Source organism: Bubalus bubalis, chromosome 9 (genome assembly GCF_019923935.1).
Source record: "Bubalus bubalis isolate 160015118507 breed Murrah chromosome 9, NDDB_SH_1, whole genome shotgun sequence".
NCBI lineage: Eukaryota > Metazoa > Chordata > Mammalia > Artiodactyla > Bovidae > Bubalus > Bubalus bubalis.
This window is the reverse complement of record NC_059165.1, coordinates 98,814,441-98,833,147: the sequence shown is the minus strand read 5'-3', so window position 1 is coordinate 98,833,147 and position 18,707 is coordinate 98,814,441. Positions and strand designations below refer to the sequence as shown.

The window sequence follows — 18,707 nt, the reverse complement described above, 5'->3', positions numbered from 1 at the left end:
CCTCAGAGAAGGCAATGGCACCCCACTCTAGTACTCTTGCCCGGAAAATCCCATGGGCGGAGGAGCCTGGAAGGCTGCAGTCCATGGGGTCGTGAAGAGTCGGACACGACTGAGCAACTTCACTTTCACTTTTCACTTTCATGCTTTGAAGAAGGAAATGGCAACCCACTCCAGTGTTCTTGCCTGGAGAATCCCAGGGATGGGGGAGCCTGGTGGGCTGCCGTCTATCAGGTCGCACAGAGTCGGACACGACTGAAGCGACTTAGCAGCAGCAGTAGCAGCAGCAGAACAACCCACCTGGTAAAGATACTGAGGCATAAAATGAGACCTCAGTATTTAAAGCCACAAGCACATAACCTGGCAAAGAGAATAAACTTAATGAATGCTGGTTCCTTCATCAGTCAATTCTGGTATAACTTAGGGGCAAGTAATAAAAATTTAAATGATGATGATAGCAAACATTTATATGTTGTTGTTTAGGTGCTAAGTCATGTCCAATTCTTTTGCGACCCCATGGACTATAGCCCACCAGGCTCCTCTGTTCATGGGATTTCCCGGGCAAGAATACTGGAGTGGGTTGCCATTTCCCTCTCCAGGGGATCTTCCCGACCCAGGGATCAAAACTGCATCTCCTGCTTGGCAGGTGGATCCTTTACCTGGGAAGCCCAAAATAATAAATGCAATTTAACAAACAATATAATCCCAGAGAGTTCTCTTTATCTAAAGGGGGACATGGAAATCGTCTCTGAGAAGAAAAATTTGCACTTCAGCCTGAAAGATTTGCAGAGGGCCAACTCGGCAAAGGAGGGAGAGAGTTGAAGGCAAGTGTTAGCAGGAAAAGAGATGGCTGTCATATGATTCCATGGTAGAAAGGAGATTTTCCTGTTGGAAGAACAGAAAGCCAAAGTGGCTGGAGTATAGAAGGGATGGTCAGGGGAAATCAAGTCAGGCAAGGTCTTGTGGTCATGGTATAGTTTATTCTAAGCCTGATGGTAGCCACTGAAAGGTTTTAATGAGGGAGTTACAGACAACTGGCTTCCCAAACTCAGTGTGTCCACGATCCAGCTCTTTCCCCACTTTTTTTACTGGAATTTAGTTTCTTTACAATGTTGTGTTAATTTCTGCTGTACAGCAAAGTGAATCAGCTCTCTCTACATATATATATGTATCTCCCCACTTTGTCACCATGGAACTCTGAGTAGAGTTCTCTGTGCTATACAGGACTTTCTCAATAGTTATCTATTTTATACGGAGTAGTGTGTATATGTCAGTCCCCATCTCACAACCCAGCTCTTGATCTTCCTTCAAACCTCCCCCTTCTTGCATCTTCCCCATCTCAGTTGATAATTCCATCCTTCAGATGGCCCGGTCTTAATTCCTCTTTGCCACCACACACTCCATCCTTCCATTGGGAGCACTGGTGGCTGCCATACTGTTTTCCGTAGCATGACACACCATGTGTCATCCCGTTGTCCCAAAGTGATCCATTGTCACTCTGTTCATGGTGGCATCCTGAGGTCCTCCCTGAGTGGCTGGTGCATAGCAGGTACTCCACAAAGCCTTGTGAATAAATGAATGATCATCACTTGGTGGTCCATTTATAACCAGAAAGCCATTCTTCCCTTCCTTTTCTTTTCCACCACTGCCCCTGCCCCATCCAACAAGCCATGTGAGGTGGAAAACTGGGGTTCTGGAGTCCTGGGGTCCTGGGTTCACATTCTCTCTTGGCAGCGTGGACCTCCGTGCCTTTGTAACTTCTCTGGGCTTCAGTTTCCTCATCTGTAAAATGGGATTCCTCTTAATGATGGCTTGGATGCAGGGAGCACTTGGTGAGCCCAGGCAAGTTTCCTGGTGCACAGCAATCTATGGCAGCTATATATAAATTGGGGCCTCCTTTGTACTCCCACTGCCTTTGTCCTAGTTCTAGTCCTCATTACGCTGGTCTGCTCTTGCGGCTGCCTCCTAACTCCTGCCTCCATCACCACCAATCTGTCCTTTCAGCTGTCAGGCTTGTCTTCCTGACGCCAGCCCTAATCACATCCCTTCCCTGCTCCGAAACCTCACATGACTCCCACTGTCCACACAGCAGGACCCACCTCCTCCGCCTCCAGTTCACAGCCTCCAGTGGTCCAGCCTACCCCGATTTCCCACCCCCTTCCCATCATGTTTCCTAAGGGAAGTTTTCTGCCTCTATAGGGCATTCTCAGTCTGAGAAGCCTCTCCCTCCTCCCATTCTGCTCCTAATTTTCTGTCATCCTTCCAGGGAGGGGCACAGGAGATAGTCCATCTTGGGTGCCCACTTGGATAGCACTGGGCAGGAGGGAAGTCAGATTCACTGCATTTCAGAGGCTCAGAGAAGTTAGAGCAAAGGCTAGGTAATGAGAGGATGCAGGGTTAGGGTTTAATTCCAGGTCTAAGGTTTTGTAAGATCTTGTGCTTTTCTGCATTTTCAGACTTGGGCTCCACAATCACACTGTCCCCTGCCCTCCTGTCTGTATTCATTTCCTCCTCCTTCCAGCCTCCGACAGCCCTGGGGCCAGAAGGACTTGTACTTGACTCTGTCATCCACTTACTTGCGTGGTCATCTAAGGGCAAGGCTGAGTTCATCTCAGTGTTATCCTTGTGTCCAACACAACTAGATCTAAACCCATCATCTCTCACCTGGACCACTGTGGTCATCTCCGCCCACTTCCAACCTCCCAGTTTCTGGTCTGGACCCCCAGAGGGATCTTATTTTAGTAAGTAAGTCAGATCATGTCTCTGCAATGCTCAGAACCCTCCTTGGCTCCTGCTTTACTCAGAACAAAAGTCCAAGTCCTCACCATGGCCCACAGACTCCTGCACACTGGCCCATCACCTCTCTGCCCTCATCTCCTCCCGCTGACACCCTGGTTCACTCAGCTGTGTGGCCTCCTTGGCATTCCTCAAGTGTACCAGGCATGGTCCTGCCTCAGGACCTTTGCACTGGCTGTATTTCTGCCTAGAGTTTTCCTCTAACATATTCCTGTGACTCACTTCACATCTCTTCCCCACTGACTCTTTCTCTGGACCTGACCTACATGGTACACTCAGCACTGGCCGTGCGTAGCCATCAGACACCTGAGTTAACCAGATTTCAAAGACTTAGTCTAAAGGAAAGAATACATAAAATGTCTTAGGAGTAATCTTTCATAGTGATTGCCTATTTAAATCATAATACTCCAGATGTTGTAGTTTAGTCACTAAGTCACGTCCGACTCTTTGTGACCCCATGGACTATAGTCCACCAGGCTCCTCTGTCCATGGGATTTCCCAGGCAAGAATACTGGATTGGATTGCCATTTCCTTTGCCAGGGGATCTTCCTGACCCCAGGATTGAACCCATGTCTTCTGCTTGGCAGGCAAATCTTTACCACTGAGCCACCTGGGAAGCCCAATACTTCAGATATACCTGGTTGAATAAAGTATATTATTAACATTAATTTCATCTGTTTCTTTGGGCTTTTAATGTAGCTGTTGGCAAATTTTAAATTTCACACATGGTTCTTCCTTTTTTTGCCTTTTTTCTTTTCTTATTGAAGTATAATTGATGTACAATGTTGTGTTAATTTCTGCTGTACACCAAAGTGATTCAGTCATGCTATGCTATGCTATGCTAAGTCACTTCAGTCGTGTCCGACTCTGTGTGACCCCATAGACGGCAGCCTACCAGGCTCCCCTGTCCCTGGGATTCTCCAGGCAAGAACACTGGAGTGGGTTGCCATTTCCTTCTCCAATGCATGAAAGTGAAAAGTGAAAGTGAAGTCACTCAGTCGTGTCCGACTCTTAGCAACCCCATGGACTGCAGCCTACCAGGCTCCTCCGCCCATGGGATTTTCCAGGCAGGAGTACTGGAGTGGGGTGCCATTGCCTTCTCCAGATTCAGTCATACATATATATAATTCTCTTTTTTATGTGCTTTTTCATTACAGTTTATCATAGGATATTGAAGAGTTCTCTGTGCTATATAGAGAGTGTTTATTTATTCTATATATAAAAGCTTACATCTGCTAACCCCAACCTCCCACTCCATCCTTCCCCCTACACGGCCTCCTTGGCAACCACCAGTCTGTTCGCTATGTCCAACATACGGCTCTTCTTGAAGTTCTACTGGGCAATGCTGGTCTGAACACCTTTAACATTGAACTACTACCCAGCCAGGCAGGAAAGAGCAGTTGGTCTTTACTAATTGAAATGGGTGTCATCGCTCCCCTCATCCTGCCCCACTTTGCCAGCACGCCCTCTTCCCTGCCCTGCTTTTCTCCCTTGTACTCATCACCCTGACATCTGGCACATTTATGGGGTTTATTCTCAGCCTCCCACACACCGATAGGGATTCCTATGACTCGTGTCCCCAAGACCTGGCACACTGTAGATGCTCAGTTAATGTTTGTGAAGTCAGTGAGTGAAAACTCAGGGAATGCTTGTCCAGGTGGCTCTGTGGTAAAGAATCCGCCTGCCAGCTCAGGAGACATGGGTTTGATCTGTGGGTGGGGAAGATCCCCTGGAGGAGGAAATAACAACCCACTCTAGTATTCTTGCCTGAAAAATCCCATGGACAGAGGAACCTTGCAGCTACAGTCCATGGGATCGCAAAGAGTAGGGCACGACTGAGTGAGCACACACGCGCACGTGTGTGCACACACACACACACGCACACACCCTTAACGATGGCTTTTACCTGCTGAGAAAGAAGAAAGTAAAATAGACTGGTGATCTACAGGATGGAGTTTGAGAAATCCAAATGAAAATTGGGAGAGGAAGAGAAAAAAATATGTAATTAAATGAATGAAAATTTCCTTGGGATTGCTTGGCAAGGCCCCCAGCTACACTTCAGCTTCATGGCATTACCCAAATCCCCACCATGCGCCATTTCCTTCCTTGAATTTGCCTTCCTACCCCAGGCTGTCTGTCTCAGCCATTTCCTCAGCCTAGAAGGTTCTTCCCCCACTGATCAGATTCCACCTGCTCATCCATGAATCCTCAGCTTGAAACGGGAACCTCCCTGGGTCCCAGATGAGTTAACACTACCTGCTGTGTACCCTCAGAGCTGTTTTTTTCGCCAGTTCTCTCTAAGAATGCCTCACACCCCCAATGGATTCAATCTCTGTGTGCATTTTTTGATTAAACTGTTTTTCTCCTGCATCAGCCCTATGAAGCAGGGAGGGCCTCAAGTATTGCTTTGCCCAGGACATACGATGTGTTTAGATGTACATTTGATGATGGTGGAAGAGGAGGTTAGCCCAATCTAATAGACACATCTCTGTCCTAGGAATGGTGTCTCTGGTGGTAAAGAGCTACTCCTAGTGCAGGAGACCCGAGATCAACCCCTGCATCAGGAAGATCCCCTGGAGAATGGAATGGCGGGTGGCTCCCCACTCTAGTATTCTTTCCTGGAGAATCCCATGGACAGAGGAGCCTGATAGGCTACAGTCCATGGGGTCACAAAGAGTCCAACACAACTGAGCGACTAGCACTTTAACTTTCTGTCCTAGGAATAGTTGAGAAAGAGCTGGGAATACTCCTGTCTTAGTTTGGAGTGCCCCCACACTGACCCTGAGACAAGGATTCGGGTCCAAGTAGTTCATCTGGGAAGTGACTCCAGGAAATGCGGGTGGGAGACAAGGGTGGGGAGACAGGGAATAATGAGGAGTTGAGCAGGTTACCCTGGATAGGCAGCTGGGCTCAACCTCTCTGGGAACCTATATGGAACTCACACCTCAGAGGAATCTGGAAGGAGGGGGCGAGGGACCTGGGGAATTCATCCACCTCTTCCCAGCGATCTTTGGTGGAGGGCTGCTCTCACAGGGGAATTCACTGCCTGGGTCTGTCTTAGCTTCAAAGGAAGTCCTGAGGCAGAAGCAGGCCAATACAGTTTATTAATACAGGTGCCAATACAGGTTGTTAATAGATGCAGATACTGATGGTCTCAAAGACAAAGAGATGTACTATTATTATACATAAAATAATATATTTTTTATTTATGTATAAAATAAATTATCAACAAGGACCTACCATATAGCACAGAGAACTCTCCTCAATACACTGTTAAGTAGTCTGTATAGGAAAAGAATTTGAAAAAGAATGGTTGTATGTGTATGTATAACTGAATCACTTTGCTGTCCACCTGAAACTGACACAGAGTTGTAAATCATCTATACTCCAATATACAATAAAAATTAAAAAACAAAACAAACAAAAAAAAAAACAAGACAAAGAGGGACATCCCTGGTGGTCCAATGGTTAAGACTCCACACTTCCACTGCAGGGAGCATGGGTCAGTCCCTGGTCAGGGAACTAAGATCCTGCACTCTGCATGCACAGCCAAAAAATAAAGACAGATGTAAGATACTGGTTATTCACAGGCCAAAGTTGTAAGACTCAGACTCCTGGACAAGAATGAAGACACCCCCCAAATTACTTCTGTGGTCTCCATCCTGTTAATCACAGTACATGCTCAGTAGCCTCTGACGGTTCACAACCCCATGGATTGTAGCCTGCTAGGCTCCTCTGTCCATGAAATTTTCCAGGCAAGCATACTGGAGCAGATTTCCTACTCAAGGGGATCTTCCTGACCCAGGGATCCAACCTGTGTCTCCTGCATTGGCAGGCAGATTCTTTCCCACTGTGCTACCTGGGAAGCCCGTTCTTAACCACAGAATCCTCTGTTTTTCCAACATTCCTTGCTCATCATCTGAGGTTCCAGTGACAACCTTTTCTGTGCCATGGTGCCATGGTCATCCCTACTACGTATCTTATTTAGGAAACAGGTCTAGGGGGTTCCTTGGGCTGAGGAAGGGCTGTGGAACCCCTGGTCTCCCTTGTCTCGCCAGAAACACTTTTATAAGTGAGGTCTTAGGATGGGGTCTTTATGTAAGGGGTGAGGGAAGGGGGCTTTCTACAGAAGGCTCATCTCACCTTTTGCCATGACTCTTACTTACATTTATAAGAGTGACTTTTTGCCCTGAGGCTTTGGGTCTGTAGCCCTCTCTGGGGCTGATGCCAGCTAGTCCACCCCAGCAGGGCCACACCCATTATTTGAGGTTTTGGGTTTGTTTTTTTTTTTTCATGTATTTCCCAGTAGCTTAACAACACTTCCTGTGTGCCAGGCACAACGCCTACCACTTCACATGTATTAATTCATTTCATCCTCACATCCCTTTGAGGGTTCAGTACTGTTGTTTTCCTTGTTATACAAAAGGGAGAACTGAGGCATGAAGTGGAAAAGTGACTTACCCACAGTCACCCAGCTGGGAAATGGTAGAGCTGGAATTTGAACCCATGCAGGCTTAGGTCTTAGTACTAAGCTACTTTCTTGCCGGTTGGTAAAGTGACCTGAGCCCAAAGGGTCTTTCACTCCCCTGGTGCCTCCAAGCTTCCCCACAATCCATCCTGATCTTGGGTTGTGAAATACACTGAGTATCACCCCAACCATGTGCCATGGGGAAAATTTCTCTTCTTCTCAGCCCAACATGTATTGAGTGAAAGGAAGTGAAAGTCACTCAGTCGTGTCTGACTCTTTGCAACCTCATGGACTATACAGTCCATGGAATTCTCCAGGCCAGAATACTGGAATGGGTAGCCTTTCCCTTCTCCCGGGGATCTTCCGAGCCCAGGGGTCGAACCCAGGTCTCCCACATTGCAGGTGGATTCTTTACCAGCTGAGCCACACAAGGGAAGCATTTATTGAGTACTAAGACCTATTTGAGGTCCTTGTAAATCATCTTTTATCCTATGAAGCAGGTACTATTAACACTGTTTTACATATGACAAAACTGAGACCCAGCCTGTGGTCACCCTGCCAAGAAACCAACCTGGCGCTCTGTGACGACCTAGAGGCGTGGAATGGGAACAGGGAGAGAGGCTCAAGAGGGAGGGGATATATGCATATATATGTGTATACATATCAGTCAGTCAGTTCAGTCACTCAGTCGTGTGCGACTCTTTGCAACCCCATGGAATGCAGCACGCCAGGCTTCCCTGTCCATCACCAACTCCCGAAGCTTGCTCAAACTCATGTCCATCAAGTCAGTGATGCCATCCAACCATCTCATTCTCTGTCATCCCCTTCTCCTCCTGCCTTCCATCTTTCCCAGCATCAGGGTCTTTTCCAATGAGTCAGTTCTTTGCATCAGATGGCCAAAGTATTGGAACTTCAGCTTCAGCATCAGTCCTTCCAGTGAATATTCAGGACTGATTTCCTTTAGGATTGATTGATTTGATCAATCAATTATATATGTATAATTGATTCTATATATAATTATGGCTGATTCGCATTGTTCCACAGCAGAAACGAACACAACACTGTAAAGCAACTATCCTCTAATTTAAAAAATTTTTAAAAAGAAACCACAGCATTGAACCCTCCACCCACCTCTCTGACCCTGAAACCCACCGTCTGCTTTCTGTTCTGGCTTCTTTCTTCCAGCATCTTGGCAACAGTTGGGACAGAGTTTGACCTAAGGACGCTGAGGGCAGTTCGAGTGCTGCGGCCGCTCAAGCTGGTGTCTGGAATCCCAAGTGCGTGAGTTTCTAACCCTGGCAAGGGGTCTGCTCAGGGGTCCTAGGAGCCCTCCATTTCCCTTCTGCAAGAAGGTCTCATAGGCGCCCTCAGATGCTTCCCTAGCCTGGGTCAGGGCAGCCTTATCTTTGGGGAAGCCCCTTCAGGGACCCCCACCCCTAGGAATATGGCTGCAGGTCTGGGTGAGCTCCTAAAAGCCAGCCAGGAGCCTCACCCATCACCACAGCACCCATTTACTGAGCACTTCTCTATCAGGAGCCACGAGCACACCCAGGACCCCATTCTATAATCACAACCCTGTGAACTTGATAGGACCAAAATCTCCATTTTACAGAGGAGAAAACTGAGGCTCAGGGCAGCTGAATAATTTGAGCAAAATCATGTGGCTGAGAATGGAAGAGTTAGGAGTTAGCCAGTCTGCCCCCACAGCCTGATTAATATTGGTGGCAATGATGGTTACCATTTATTGAGTGCCTACTGCATACCAGGCATGGCAGAAAGAGCTTTTTGTGTATTATCTTTTCCAATGTGTTGGCTCTTTGCATCAGGTGGCCAAAGTATTGGAGCTTCAGCATCAGTCATTCCAATGAATATTCAGGGTTTATTTCCTTTAAGATTGACTGGCTTGATTTTCTTGCTGTGCAAGGGACTCTCAAGAGTCTTCTCTTCAAGAGACCAGAGATGCCTACGTCATGTTAAATCAAGTTCCATCCCAGAGCTAATACCAACAAGAATCTCTGTTTAATGACCATCTATGATATGCCAAGGGCTTTGCTAGGTATGAACCCTCTAATGTAACCCTGAGAGGGAGGTGCTAAGTTTCATCCCCATTTATAGATGAAGAGCCTGATAAATTAAGATTCTTAGTTGGAGTTTCAATATTAAACTCTCAAAGATTAATAGAATGAATATATAGAAAAGTAGAAGGATATAGTAGACCTGAAAAGTACTATAAACCAATTCAACATAATTAAGATTTATATAGTTTTCACCCAACAGTAGGATACGAATTCTATTCAAGTTCTCATAGACTATAAACTGGGAGACACTGAAGAGTATGCAAGGACATAAAACAAGAAGTCCTCATTTTAACCACATAATTTGTTGTTGTTTAGTCATGTCCAGCTCTTTTGTGACCAGGGATCAAACCTGTGTCTCCTGCATTGGCAGGCAGATTCTTTACTGTTGAGCCACTTGGGAGCATTTTAACATAGACTTTCGTAAAGGTTGGTTACAGACATGGGATTTGACATCAATTCCAACCTGGGTTCGAATCCTGGCCCCGTTACTTCTTATACCTTGAGGCTGAATCCTCATTTTAAGCATGACATCCTCTGAGCTTTGCTTCCCACCTCTGTAAAATGGGGATGATTTTACACCTGTACCTGCCTCATGGGATTGTTGCTAAAAGCCAATGAAATAATATCTGTTTTTGGGTTGAACTAGGATGTTGACTGTTTTCCCAGGCAGAGCTGCAACTGATGCATATGGCATTGTATGAATTAGGAAAAAGACGCCCCCTCTTGGTGGAAAAAGGTTAGAAAAAGGCACCCTGATCTGCATGAAAATTGTGCAACACCCAGGAATAGGGCTCAGAAAGCTATGAATTTCCACTTCTTACTTGCCTCAAAAGTCATCAAACGGGACAGCCTATGCCCAGTACTTTAAAAAATATTTTTAAAATAGAAGGTGGGGAATTTCCAGTGGTTGGAACTCAGTGATTTCACTGCCATGTTCCCGGGTTCAGTGCCTAGCCAGGGAGCTAAGATCCCGCAAACCAAATGGTGCGGCCAAAAGAAAATCATAAAAAAAAAAAGTGCTTAAAATATAAGGAAGGATTGTTTCTATTATTAAAGTGAGCAGCCTCTATGTCTTCCATCCATCTTCCCTCACCATTGCCCTGTCCCGTCTCCCGCATCCCGCGTGCTCTGAGTTTCCTCAGGAGGCATCTTGGGGGTGGCGTTCCAGGGTACCTTCTCACAGGCCTCTGGGGCCTCTCTCTCTCTGTGTCTCCCCAGGTTTACAAGTCGTCCTGAAGTCGATCATGAAGGCAATGATCCCCCTGCTGCAGATCGGCCTCCTCCTATTTTTTGCAATCCTTATTTTTGCAATCATAGGGTTAGAATTTTATATGGGAAAATTTCATACCACCTGCTTTGAAGAGGGCACAGGTAGGTCTGAGCAGCATCATAGATTTTTTTTTCCCAGCCTTCCTCCCCTTTCTTTTCTCCCTTGGGGACAAGCTCCTGGACAAGATCTGCAGGGCTTTGCTTCGTTCTCCTGGAAGCTGGGAGAACATCTTCCCAAAGCTAAGGCAGACAGGGGGTAAAACAGCCCCAGAGATCTTGGTTGTTGCTGGGATGTTACATTGGGGTACCTGAGAAGCTGTCCCAGGGTCAGTGGTTTACTGGGGAAGTGATCCCAGGAAACACCTTCAGGTGAGTGAGAAAGTGAGACAGGGGAGGATCTAGCAACATCTAGGGACGTTATCAAGTAGGTTACCATCTTGGGCAAGGTCACCAGACCTCAGCTCCATTGGGCACCTAGGGGAAACAGGGTAGGTCACATGCCTTAGACCCATCCCACATGAGAGGCACGGGAGCTGGGTATTTATCCACCAGATTCTGTCCGACATTGGCAGGGATTGAGCCCAGGATGGGCATTAATGTCCTGGCACAGCTGGCTGCCCCAAACGCTGAGCAGGTAAAGGCATCAAAGATATTTTCAGTGGGAACATGTAGGGGCAAAAAACAGCAGAATACAAATGCAGTGCCTACAGCCTCTGCCTAGCTACCCTGCAGCGACCCGAGACCCGAGACCCAAGCACGTGCTGAGTTCTGAACCTCCTTGTTGTTGTTTAGTTACTAAGTCGTGTCCAACTCTTGGTGATAACATGGACTGTAGCCTGCCAGGCCCCTCAGTCCATGGGATTTCCCAGGCAAGAATACTGGAGTAGGTTGCCATTTCTTTCTCCAGAGGGTCTTCCTGACCCAGGAATCGAACCTGCATCTCCTGCATTGGCAGGTGGATTCTTTACTACTGAGCCATCAGAGAAGCCTGAAATCTCCTTACCCTGAAGGAAGGGAGAGTCAAGGGTGACTCCTCCTAGTCTCCCCAAGAAGATGCCTTAAAACATCCCACTGGGAGTCCTGGAACCAGCCAATCAGCATCAAGCACAAACAGGATCTTGGCTCCTCCCCTCCCCACACTGTGCCACAATCAACCCCTTAGCTTAGCCGCTTCCCTGGTGGCTCAAGTGTTAAAGAAGACCCCTGCCAATACAGAGACATGGTTTTAATCCCTGGTCCTGTAAGATTCCCTGGTCCTGTAAGATCCCCTGGAGAAGGAAATAGCAACCCACTCCAGTGTTCTTGCCTGGGAAATCCCATGGACAGAAGAGGCTGGCAGGCTACAGTTCATGGGATCACAAGAGTCGGACATGACCTAGAAGCTAAACAATAACAACAAGAAAGGATCGGGGAGGATGACTCAGGAAAAAAACCAGGAAGACCAGAAGTCACAGACTTAGTCTCTGAAACAGCAGTGAAGCAGCCTGGGTGTCCCTCAGTTCAGTTCAGTTCAGTCGCTCAGTCGTGTCCGACTCTTTGCGACCCCATGAATCGCAGCACGCCAGGCCTCCCTGTCCATCACCAACTCCCGGAGTTCACTCAGACTCACGTCCATCGAGTCGGTGTCCCTAGGTATCCGTATACTCAGGGACCTAATAGCTTCCGCATTCATCTTTGACCACGTCCCCTGCTATGCAAACCTGGCTACTTGCTCTCTGAAGCCAAAGAACCAAATGAAATCAAATAAGAGGGAAGCCTGTATTTCAGTACTTGGACCATGGGCCTCCTCACTGTGGACGGGCTGAATGACAGTGTTAGTCGTGGGTCAAGGAAACTGTGAATGGAGACAGGGGAGCCTGTGTGAGAAGGGAAGGAGGTTTCAGGCCTGCCTTATTGGGAAGATAATTCTGTCCTGGAGTGGCTTCCCATCCACCTTCTCTTCCTGGTGACCCCCAGGTAACCGAACCCTCTCCCCAGACCTCCCAGAGGGCAGGAAAACCCAGTAAGGAAGGTTTATTCAAGATGCTCTTTTTTTTTTTTTTTTGCTTCCTTTTTTCTTGCTCCTCCCATCTCCTTCTCTCCTGGGCTTGTGAAGTTTGCTCAATATGGGATGTCCTAATTATTTCTTTCCCCAATGAAGAAGGTGTTAATTGAGGCAGAGCTATTTCTGCTCCTGGCCTCGACACCTGGGCGGAAATGCTGGAGGGAGAGATGCAGGGCAGGGCCCCTTGGAAACATCAGCCTAGAGCAGAGAAACCAGGACTCCTGGATCCTGGGTTTTTTGTTTTTGTTGGTTCTCTCTCTACCTCTCTCTCCACCCAAGGGGACAGAGTCTTGGCTTGAGTCTAAATCAGGGTTGTAAGGGGACAGACGTGGGTGGGGCAACTGGAGGGTAGGAGGCCTTGATTTAGGGAAGATGACTGAAAAGCTCACAATTAAAAATATAAGAACGTGTGAGTAAGAGACAGATATATACAGACACCCAGGCAGCAGGTTAATTTTAAAATATATTTATAACCAAATTCCTCAGACTCTCTGGATGGTTGCTTTTCTAGAAGCAGCCCCCAGAGTGTTTCGTGATGAGGGGGCTGGCAGGTCATCATCAGGAACACTGCTGGGCATAGCTACTGAAGGCGGTCAGATTTCTCCTGCAGACAGGTTCTCCTTATAATCAGGAACCAATTTCCTCTGTGCCCAGCACTGTGCTAAACACCCAGAGACATGCACAGGAAAGGTGGGAGAGCTTCCTATTTTCCAAGAGCTTCCAAAATAGTGTGAGGAAACAAGATTCCTCATCTGGAACTAGTCTATAGCAGTGCAGGTTAATGCCTGCTTTTATCTCCTCACCAAATGTGAACATTTGGGAGCTACTGTAGCCCTGAGGTGGGGAGCGGGGGCAGGAAGGGACCAGTAGACTGGACTCATCCAAGAGAGGGGAGGGTGTTGGTGGATGGGAATTGAGCCAGACTTGGACAGAAGGTGAAAATGGAGAAGGTTTGGGACAGAGGCAACCTTCCCAACAAACCGTGGTTTTCATTCATGATAGGAGCCCATGGAATTTTCCCTTGTGCCCCGAGTCTTATGTTTATAAGATTTTGCCTTCCAATCTGTATTCATTAAATCAGCCCCTGTACCAAGTCTGACATGAAGGGGGAAAGTATTTCCCACAACTTAAACTAGCGATTGGGATGTCAATGCTTCTTGAGTTGAAGGCATCCCTTCTGATATGGCAAATGTCATTTTGCATGGCCTAGAGTTTCTATTTAACAGGAGTCTCAAAGGCCAGTAAGATTCATGCATTCTGTGTTGGCTTATTTCTCCCTGTTTCTTGCTAAGTGGAGGTTAAGAATGGTCTGCAAACCCTATATGTGGCATGTGCATTGAGATATATTTTTGTTTCATGGGGAGCTTGAGTTTACACACTCAGCTGTTTGATTTCTTATTGGACAATATCACTCTCTAAAAACCTTCAAAAGTGTCACTCGCTGAATAGGATCCTCTCATATCTGTGGCTCTGGTCCAATGGGATGTTCTGTACTCCCCGGAGTCCGTGTTCTCGTGAAGGCATCTCCTCCCCCTCCCCTTCAACACCTTAGAATTCAGACTCAACCTTGATCACTCAGTCTGAGTTTGCCAGGAAGCTGCCTTTGGTTTCCAGCAAAAGGGGTGCCCATTGACATGCGTCTCTTTCCTTGTGGCATTTTCACAATCTGCCTCTTGCTCTCTGGGGAGAAAGCTTAGCTCCTGTGCCTAAGGTGGAGTACTCTGTGCACTGGCCTCCCTCGCCCCCAGAACGGCTCCCTGAGCCCAGTACATCTCAAGAAAAAAAAAATCAGTCAGGCTACTGAAGAATAATACAACACCGTTGACAAGTTTGTGCTAATGGAAGTCTGGAGAACACTGCCCCCAGCCACTTCAAAATGCACACAGCAGATGTACCAAAGTTGACTGTTGCTGAGACCTTAAAGTCTATCTCAACAGATTTCAAAGGACAGAATGATGCAAAACATATCCTCTGACCACAGTGCAATTAGGCTAGAAATTGGTAACAAAAAGATAACACTAAAAGTGTTTGGAAATTAAGAGACATGCTTCTTATTTGTTGATGAAATGCTAGGGTGTCTGAGATTTGCTTTAAAAATATTTTAGTGTGGGGAGAGGATGTAGATGAAACAAAATTAGCCCTGAGTTGATAAATGTTGAAATTGGTGATGGGTACATGGGAATTCATTACATTACTCTATTTTTGTATATATCTGAAAATTTTTTGATGCTTCTTGGTTATCCATAAATCAGAGAAGAAATAATAATGGAAATTGCTGAATATTTTATTTGAACAATAATGATAATAATGCATGACAGAATTTGTGAGGTGCAGTTAAAGCTGCACTTACAGGGGAATTTATAGCCTTAAATAACATTAATCTATCTCAAAAGTCTAGGAAAAGAACAAAAAAGGAAACACAACTTAGAGAAGAAATTAATGAAATAGAAAACAATGAATAGATCAACCAAGCCAAGCATTGGACTTTTTAGAAAAAGACTGATAAGTCCATCCTAAGAGCCATTTTTCTGCAGATTCAACAGCATTGAATGTTCACTGGCTCCTGTTTCCCAGAGCTGGTTTTGCTGGCCCTTTCCCCTGACTTTGCTCCTCTTCCGTTTCCTAGATGACATTCAGGGTGAGTCTCCAGCACCGTGTGGGACAGAGGAACCTGCCCGCACCTGCCCCAATGGGACCAAATGTCAGCCCTACTGGGAAGGGCCCAACAATGGGATCACTCAGTTCGACAACATCCTGTTTGCAGTGCTGACTGTTTTCCAGTGCATCACCATGGAAGGGTGGACTGACCTCCTCTACAACGTAAGTGATGAGGGGTGGTGGAGAGCCAGGCCCAGCCAACTCCTGAGGCTGAAGTGGAGGGACCCTGAACCAGGGAGGCAGCCAAAGGACAGCTCAATATGGCCCCAGGAGAGCCAGCCTAAGGCTCCGTCCTTTGACGATAATGGGCGTCTTGTCCTCAGAACTCTTAATAGGAAAGGACCTTTGGGAGGTGAGAATCTAGAGGGCACACAGATGCTGAATAATTTTTAATTGCACAAGTTTTTAAGTATAATTTTAGATTTTTGAATATGTAAAGGTGGCGTGAAGTTAAAAACCAACGTAGAGGAAAGAAAGAGACGTGTCTTGGACACCTGTCCAAAGGGATTCTGTGCTGGAGCTCTTGCTTACTCTCTTCCAGCTGTGCCCCTCCCTATGGTGCTGATGGGAACTGGTGCCACCACCCCTCCACTTGCTAGATCATATTTTGGGTCATCTGAGATCCTAGAATTCCCTGCCCAAGCTTAGATTCCATGAACTTGGATTCTTCCATGAGTCTATTCTCTGACTACCTTACCCACTGTATCCCCTGAGGTCTAAGAATGTCCTTGGGGTAGCTGTTGGCACAAATGCGGTTGGACTATGGACATGCAGATTGGCACGTCCAGGCATGTGTGTGTGGAGCCCTCCCTCCCCTGCCCCCAGGTGGCAGGCCTCAAGACGATAATGGGCATCTTGTCCTCAGAACTCTTAATAGGAAAGAACCTTTGGGAGGTGAGAATCTAGAGGGCACACAGATGCTGAATACTTTTTAATTGCACAAGTTTTGGGGAAGCCTGTCCCCACCCCTTAACCCAGTGCAGTCATCCAGACTCTAAATTCTAGACTGACCTTCCCAGTGCTTATGAAGGTATGTTTGTGCAAGAGAAGCATAGAGCATGTTTTATTTAGCAGTTTTTAAATATTCACACATATTATGTGGGCCTCAGTTGGTTCTCTTGTCCTCAGTCTTGAAAATGTTAAGGACAGGTCTGAAAGGATGTGCACGCCTCTCTGCCTCCCATTCTACCCTGTTCCCTGTCCCCCATCCCTGGACAGTTACGTACGTCACACACTGCACAACCGCATCTTGGGAGTGTCATTCATATTATAGACCACATAGATTTTTACCATTATGTCCATATGTCCACTAGACAAATCTAAAGGATGCGGGGAAAAGCCACGGTGGCCTAGTTTGCCTAACGACCTGGCCTGAGCATAGCATCTCTAGGAACAGACAGCAACTTTGAGATCGTCAGAAGCTTTCTTGGGTCAGGTTGTGTCACGGGGTTGGACATCCAGAAAGAGGTTCAGAGGAAGACAATGGGAATGTGCTCAGTGGTGGGTGAGGAAGTGTGAGCAAGACCACAAATTTCCAGAGGGTTCTATAGTCGGAAGCGCCACTGTCTGAGGAGATACTTACCCTAGAAGCTTCGAGCTGAACCACCTTGAGAGACGCAAGCTCAGGGGAAACAGTTGAAAGAACAGAGTTAGGCATCAGGCTGCCTGGTTCCCCTCCCGACCCCACCACTTCCATGCTGTGCAACCTTGGGCAAGTCGCTTACACTCTCTGTGTCTCCGTTTCCACATGTACAAAATGAAAAGCACAATCCTACCTCATGGGGCACAAGGACTCAGTAAAAGTGAATATATGTGAAGCATTTAGAACCATGGCCCTAGGTAAGCTCTCTATAAGCCAAATTTTCCACCCCAACAGGCGCTCCTTTTTAGAAATGTATGAATTTTTCATTGTGAAAACTCGGGCAGCAACTGAGGAAGTGAGGTGAGCCATTGGGTCTCACTTTGTTACCCGCGCTCACCCCACTGGTAACTGCCACAGAGTAGCCTTCTAGAACTTGCCATGCAGTTATATACCACCTTCACACTTTGGTAGAAACCCGAGCAGGAATTTGAGCCTGATGTGAGCCAAGAGCAGTAATAAAGTACCACACTGAGTGGCTTAAAACAACAGACATTTATTACCTTACAGTATGGAGGCCAGAAGGTGTTAGCAGGGCCAGGCACCCTCCAAAGGCTCTCAGGGAGAATTCTGCCTCGCCTCTCCCATCTTCCGGTGGCTGCCAACAATCCTTGGCATTCTTTGGCTTATTGATTCTCTGTCCTCCTCTTGAATATCCCATCTGCACAGGGCCATCTTCTTATAAGGACACTTATCGTGTTGGACTAGGGCCCACCCTACTCCAGTATAATGTCATCTTAACTAATTACATCTGTAATGACCCTATTCTTCTTTAAAAAAAAATTGTTTTTCTTATGTGATTTTTTGGCTGGCTGTGCTGGGTCTTCACCGCTGCGAGCAGGCTTTTCCTAGTTGCAGCACAGGGGCTTCCCATTGCAGTGGCTTCTCTAGTTCTGGAGCGCAGGCTCTAGGGCATGAGGGCTTCAGTAATTGTGGCACGTGGGCTAGTTTGCCCCATGACATATGGAATCTTTCAGGACCAGGAATCAAGCCTGTGTTCCCTGCATTGGAAGGTGGATTCTTAACCACTGGACCACCAGGGAAGTTTGACCTTATTTCTAAATAAGGTCACATCCTGAGGTCGTAGAGGTTAGATTTTCAACTTATCTTGGCTGGGGGAGGGTGGTGAGGGGGAATTGCATAATTCATTTCAGAAATCTCCCAAATAAACTACTTGCACTTGAACCCTTGTCTGCTGCTGCTTCTGCTAAGTCGTTGCATTCGTGTCTGACCCTGTGCGACCCCATAGATGGCAGTCCACCAGGCTTCCCTGTCCCTGGGATTCTCCAGGCAAGAACACTGGAGCGGGTTGCCATTTCCTTCTCCAGTGCGTGAAAGTGAAGCCACTCAGTTGTGTCCGACTCTTAGCAACCCCATGGACTGCAGCCCACCAGGCTCCTCCGTCCATGGGATTTTCCAGGCAAGAGTACTGGAGTGGGGTGCCATTGCCTTTTCCAGAACCCTTGTCTGGGACTTCCTAAATTAAGACAATCCACCCACCGTGGGAGGAAGGCTTAAGAGGGAGAGTGGGGTGGGGTGGGGCTGGGAAGCAAGGACAGGAAAGGCAGGCACAGGAGTGGATGAGGTGGAGAGAGAGGGAGGGGAGAGAGAGACAGATCTCAGATAGTTAAGACCAGAATGCACCCATGGAAGAAGGTGAGTGAGGAATTTGCAGGACCAGGGCCAGTTGGAGGGGACTGGGCTCTACGAGCTATATAGACAGCTATATAGCTCATTTCCTCGCTGGTGGCTTGGATG

At 47.1% G+C, this 18,707-nt stretch overlaps 1 protein-coding gene across 8 annotated transcripts in view; it reads left to right on the top strand.

Moving 5' to 3' along the window:
- CACNA1A (calcium voltage-gated channel subunit alpha1 A) overlaps positions 1-18,707 on the top strand; it is a 255,543-nt gene that overhangs the window by 110,272 nt on the left and 126,564 nt on the right. For all 8 annotated transcript variants that reach the window (XM_044948208.2, XM_044948206.2, XM_044948210.2 and 5 more), the window contains exons 4-6: positions 8,447-8,538; positions 10,558-10,710; positions 15,279-15,472. In XM_044948208.2, coding sequence (XP_044804143.2) covers positions 8,447-8,538; positions 10,558-10,710; positions 15,279-15,472 — 439 coding nt within the window. The remainder of the gene's footprint in view (positions 1-8,446; positions 8,539-10,557; positions 10,711-15,278; positions 15,473-18,707) is intronic.